Source organism: Rhinolophus sinicus, chromosome 17, assembly GCF_057876585.1.
Source record: "Rhinolophus sinicus isolate RSI-liver-muscle chromosome 17, RSI-T2T, whole genome shotgun sequence".
Lineage (NCBI taxonomy): Eukaryota > Metazoa > Chordata > Mammalia > Chiroptera > Rhinolophidae > Rhinolophus > Rhinolophus sinicus.
Window position 1 is genome coordinate 11,869,289 of NC_142517.1, and position 4,978 is coordinate 11,874,266.

The 4,978-nt window shown below is 41.9% G+C and overlaps 1 protein-coding gene across 1 annotated transcript; it reads left to right on the forward strand.

Moving 5' to 3' along the window:
• Positions 1-313: 313 nt before the first annotated feature.
• On the forward strand, positions 314-1,272 carry KRTAP11-1 (keratin associated protein 11-1). The gene has a single exon (XM_019730275.3). It carries the CDS (start codon positions 349-351, stop codon positions 862-864), a length of 516 nt encoding a protein of 171 aa, XP_019585834.3. The 5' UTR covers positions 314-348; the 3' UTR covers positions 865-1,272.
• Positions 1,273-4,978: the final 3,706 nt, after the last annotated feature.

Here is a 4,978-nt window from a genome sequence, read left to right on the forward strand (position 1 = left end):
TGTATCCACGCAAGATGAATAAGGGTCAAAGTGTGGGCTGTGATGACCAATAGCTTTGAAGCTGTCCACCAACCTTCATCCTGGGCCTAAGCACAGTGCAGCAGCCTTATGATTTAACTGCCAAACTACTAAACTTTCTTTATGAGGATGAAGGCTTCTCAAGAGACAATTAACTTGGAGATTCACAAGAGGTTCTGAGGCAGGCTGGCCTGAGCCAAAGAAGCCAAACACACCGGAGTGGGAGCCCCACCCACCAGCAAGGATATATAAAAGCTCAGGAGCCTGCAGTGACATTCACAGTTCAGGAGCCAGCTTTAGCAAACTCCCCGCAGCTCTCTGCCTGGCACCATGCCCTACAACTGCTCCACAAGGAACTTCTCGGCCAGGCCTATTGGAGGACCCTGCACCATTCCCGTGGCTCCAGCTGCCACAGCTTCTACTCAGGAAGTCGACTGCTTGAGTGGCATCTGTTTGCCTAGTTCCTTCCAAACTGGCTCCTGGCTCCTGGAACACTGTGGTCAGGAGACCTGCTATGAGCCTTCTGTGTGCCAGCCAACCTGCTACCCGCAAACTTCTTGTATCTCTGGTCCTGGACCGATGACTTACTCGCGACAGACCACCTGTGTCTCCAATCCCTGCTCAACTCCCTGCAGCCGGCCACTCACCTTTGTCTCCAGTGGCTCTCAGCCCCTGGGTGGCATCTCTACTGTGTGCCAACCAGTGGGAGGAGTCTCCACTGTGTGCCAACCAGTGGGAGGAGTCTCCCCTGTGTGCCAACCAGTGGGAGGTGTCTCCACCATCTGCCAGCCAGCCTGTGGTGTCTCCAGGCCCTACCAGCGGCCCAGCTGCCGAAGAACTTGCTAAGTGTGTAGGAGCCAGTGAGCGAATCAAGACTTCATGACCTGCCAGCTGTGTTTCCAGGATCTTCCAGTTCGCTGTCTGTCCTTGAATAACTCTTCATCGCTGACCCCTATTCCAACTGCCTGATTGCTGGCTACCAGCCCTGAATAAGCTGCCTTTGGCAATCTGTGATTTTTCTGGCCAACACCAACCTTATTTTAAGTGTTGATCACTGGTGGTATATATGCCTCTGGATATTTCCAGAAACTTTACCACCCACGCCATAGTCTCTGGTGGTTTTGACCTGTTTTGACCTTGCTGCTGTGTCTCCTGGCTTCTGATTTTTTTTTTTTTTCGGTGTGGAGGGGGGTCCTCTGGAAAAGGGAACTTGTCTCACTCTGTACTTTTCAATAAACCTGCATTACTTGGCATGGCAAACACATGTCTCAATAGAGTTCTTTATTTGTGAGGGTTTTTATTGTCTATCAATCATCCTTTGCTGATCAAGGCCTGGTTTCCTTTTCTGAGAATAGTATCTGGGTTCAGTCATTATGTATCAGGAGAAGCAAGGGAGGATCTTATATTCTTCTTTAATAGAGAGTCTTTGGACATGTAGTGAGGTAGAGTGACTCGTCCTTTATATTTCTCCAATTCACATGGGCTCACAGAACCATGTCAATATAGGAAAAAGAAAAGTTACCTGGGAAGCCAGGCAGTTTGGGGAATTGTACAGTGAAGGGAGCCGAGGAGTCACTTAGAGGTTCAGAGACTTACTTCCTCAGAGGAATGCAGTAGAAAGTTTTTCAGGAGATCCCTCCATGATCAGATAGAATGAAGGGAGAAGAGGAAGGACAGGTAAGTCAGTTTCCATGCCCTGAGACTCAGGGCACCAAAAGGATGGCTCCAGCTTTATCTTCTTCTTGCTGCAGCATGCTCTGAGTAAATTAGAGCTCTGTGATTTTGTAAATCTGGGCAGGAGAGACTGAAAAACTGGTCTCCAGATGGCAGAGGGGTAGTAGATTGGGGGGGGCGGGGTTATCACTTTGTGAGGAGTATAAATGTCTTAACTATTACATTGTTTTGTATACCTAAAACTAATAAAGTGACAACAACAAAAAACAAGTGTCCAAAACATGTTGCTTCATTTTAATGCTTAGAGTCTTATTTTGTGTTTGTTTCCCACTGGACCCCACATACTGATAAAAGAAGCCATCTCAACTGGTGGTTGTCATCGTAACTCCTTTTGCCCTTTTTAGAAAGTGAGAACTGGCCACCAATTGGTTTGCTTTTGTTCTTATCCTTCTCTTGTATCCAGAAACACATCTCTATATTTCGTTTTCAGAGTTGCTCAAGGAGAAATAGAAGAGGAATATTTTTACAGGAAATGGAGACAATGGAGGTGTGTATGCCATGGGCAACGGTGCCTGTTCTCATAATAGAGGCGCTTAGAGCCTTGTGGAGCATCTGATCACCTGTGTCTGTTCAGTCAGCACAAAAAAGTTTTCTTATTTCACTAATGGTTTTTCAGAGAGGCAGAATGTATCGATGAATTTCGGACAGATGGAATAATTTCAATTTTTCCTATTGCTGACTCTACTCTTAGAATAAAGGATCCCTCTAATCAAAGAAATGTATGACTCACATTAATGTCTCATTAAAGCAAGACATGGATTTTAATATACATTTGTTCCATGCCCCTTCTTTTTAGGAGTAATACACTGGCTTTCAGAACTGCTCTGGTTTATTCTAAAGTGCAGATCACTAGAGAAACCCTAGATGGCCCCTCCAAAGCTGTTATTTATATGACTCTCACTTGCTCTTTATTTTAGTCATTTCACATAGGATTTGGAAAATTCAAAGTTTTCAGAGGTTGACAACTTATTTAAATTTTTTTCTTTCTTTTTTTTTTATTCTTTAGCTTTCTGGGTTTCAATAAAAAATTATAAGGACAGAGATTTCTTCTCTCTTTTAATGTAGGTGGCTAATCATCTAATACTCATATAATATTTTATATTAGCAATATAGTAAAATAGGTTTTATGGGCTGGTATGAATAAACTTCTGCTTCTGATGCTATCGTGGCTGCACTGCCAAGGTATTTCCTTGCCTTGATTTCTGTTTGGTGAATCATCTATTTTGCTATTAGAGCTCATCTTTTCTTTTCTAAATTAAATTTATTGGGTGACATTGGTTAGTAAAATTATATAGGTTTCGAATGTACATTTCTGTAATAGTCATCTATATATCACGTTGTGTTTTCACCACCCAGAGTCAGTTCTCCTTTCATCACCATATATTTGATCCCCTTTTCCCTCTTTTACCATTCCCCTCCCCTCCTTGCCCTCTGGTAACCACTAAACTGTTATCTGTGTCTATGAGTTTTTATTTCTTTGTTTGTTGGTCTTGTTCCTTTGTTGCTTTCAGTTTTATATCCCACGTATGAGTGAAGTCATATGGGTTCTTTGACTTTTTCTGTGTGACTCGTTTTGCTTAGCATAATAATCTCAATATCCATCTACGCTGTTGCAAATAGCAGTACGTCATCTTTTCTTATGGCCAAGTAATATTCCATTGTGTTTATATACCACCTTCTTTATCCAATCATCTATGGAAGGGCACTGTAGTTGTTTGCATGTCTTGTCCACTGTGAATAATGCTGCAATGAACATCGGAGTACATATATCTTTATGGGTAAATGTTTCCAGATTTTTTGGGTAGATATCTGGGAGAAGGATTGCTGCATCATATGGTAATTCTATTCTTACTTTTTTGAGGAATCTCCATGCTGTTTTGTATAGTGGCTGCACCAATTTACATTCTCACCAATAGTGTGTGAGGGTTCCTTTTTCAGAGCTCTTCTATTTGTACTTGAACTTTGCAAGTTTTCTTCATTCTTTGTTTGATATCATAATAAATAATAAGGTTTCAAAGTGTGTCTTGAGGATGGTCCTTTAAAACATAGGGCAATGATGATTTCTTCCTCTTCTTGGTCTAGGGCCTAGGAATGCATCTTGTGTGTAATATCCTATATCTGTGGAGATGCAGTATGAGGGCCTTGATTCAAATCCTGGTTCTGCCACTTGACTGCAGGTGTGTTAAGCTCCCTAAATCTTAGCTCATCTCTACAATGGACATAATGAGAGCATCTTATGCCTCTGTTTTCAGAAATAAACTGAGATAATATGTGTGTATCCCAGGTATGAGCTAAGGCATCCTGTCATTTGATATCAAAGTGGAATTGGCTTTCTCTAGTTCCTTTCCCTGTTTGGTGGGAGTCCTGGCTATTCCCAGCATCTCTGAGGAATTTGAGAGTGGAGAGGTTGGAGGAAGATGACTTATGGTTTTCTTTCCTAATCTTCTTTGGCTCTGAACTTCTACTTTAGAAGAATTAGGTCATTTCATGGATCGTCTTCCTATTCTATAGTCTATTTTTTTTTCAGATTGTAATGACTCAGACATTTTAGCACCACTTCCTTCCCTTGATTTTCACAAAATCCACTTACACAAGGCATTTGTGTATCTAACAGACTTTGTAGAAACTTTGAGGACATAGATGGCCTTTATACTCTAGTGATGAAAATAACTTAAAATTGAATTTCAATTTCTTCCTTTTCTCTCTGCCTCCCTCCTTCCCTCCCTCCCTCCCTTCCTCCCCCCTCCCTCCCTCCCTCCCTCCCTCCCTACCTCCCTCCCTTCCTCCTTCCTTCCTCCCTTCCTTCCTTCCTTCCTTCCTTCCATCATTCATTCCTCAAATGCTAGAGTATTTCTAATATTCCAGCTTTTATCTAGGTGCTGGTTATGTGGTGGTAAACAAAGCCATTATGATTTCTTCCCTCATGAAGCTCATAACTTGCTTATGTGGAGCAATTTTTCCTTTTATATTTTCTTCTCTGTTTTCCGCTTATGGATTCCACATGCTGGCCTTTCCCCTACAAATCCATGTAAGTGCTTACCAAGGTGCTATATCACATAAGTTTTCTGAAAATGGTAGATTTTTCTACCCATTTTCTTATATGGTGCTTATATATAATACAACTATGAAAAAAGCTGAGAATATAACCAACCTCTGGAAGTCCAGGAGACATAAAATTTGTAAGACTCAAGGGAGTGTACTGATACTCAGTTGGATGGCAAGAATG

Excerpts from the sequence above, each read along its gene's own strand:
- KRTAP11-1 (XM_019730275.3), top strand. The coding sequence starts at position 349 with ATGCCCTACAACTGCTCCACAAGGAACTTCTCGGCCAGGCCTATTGGA.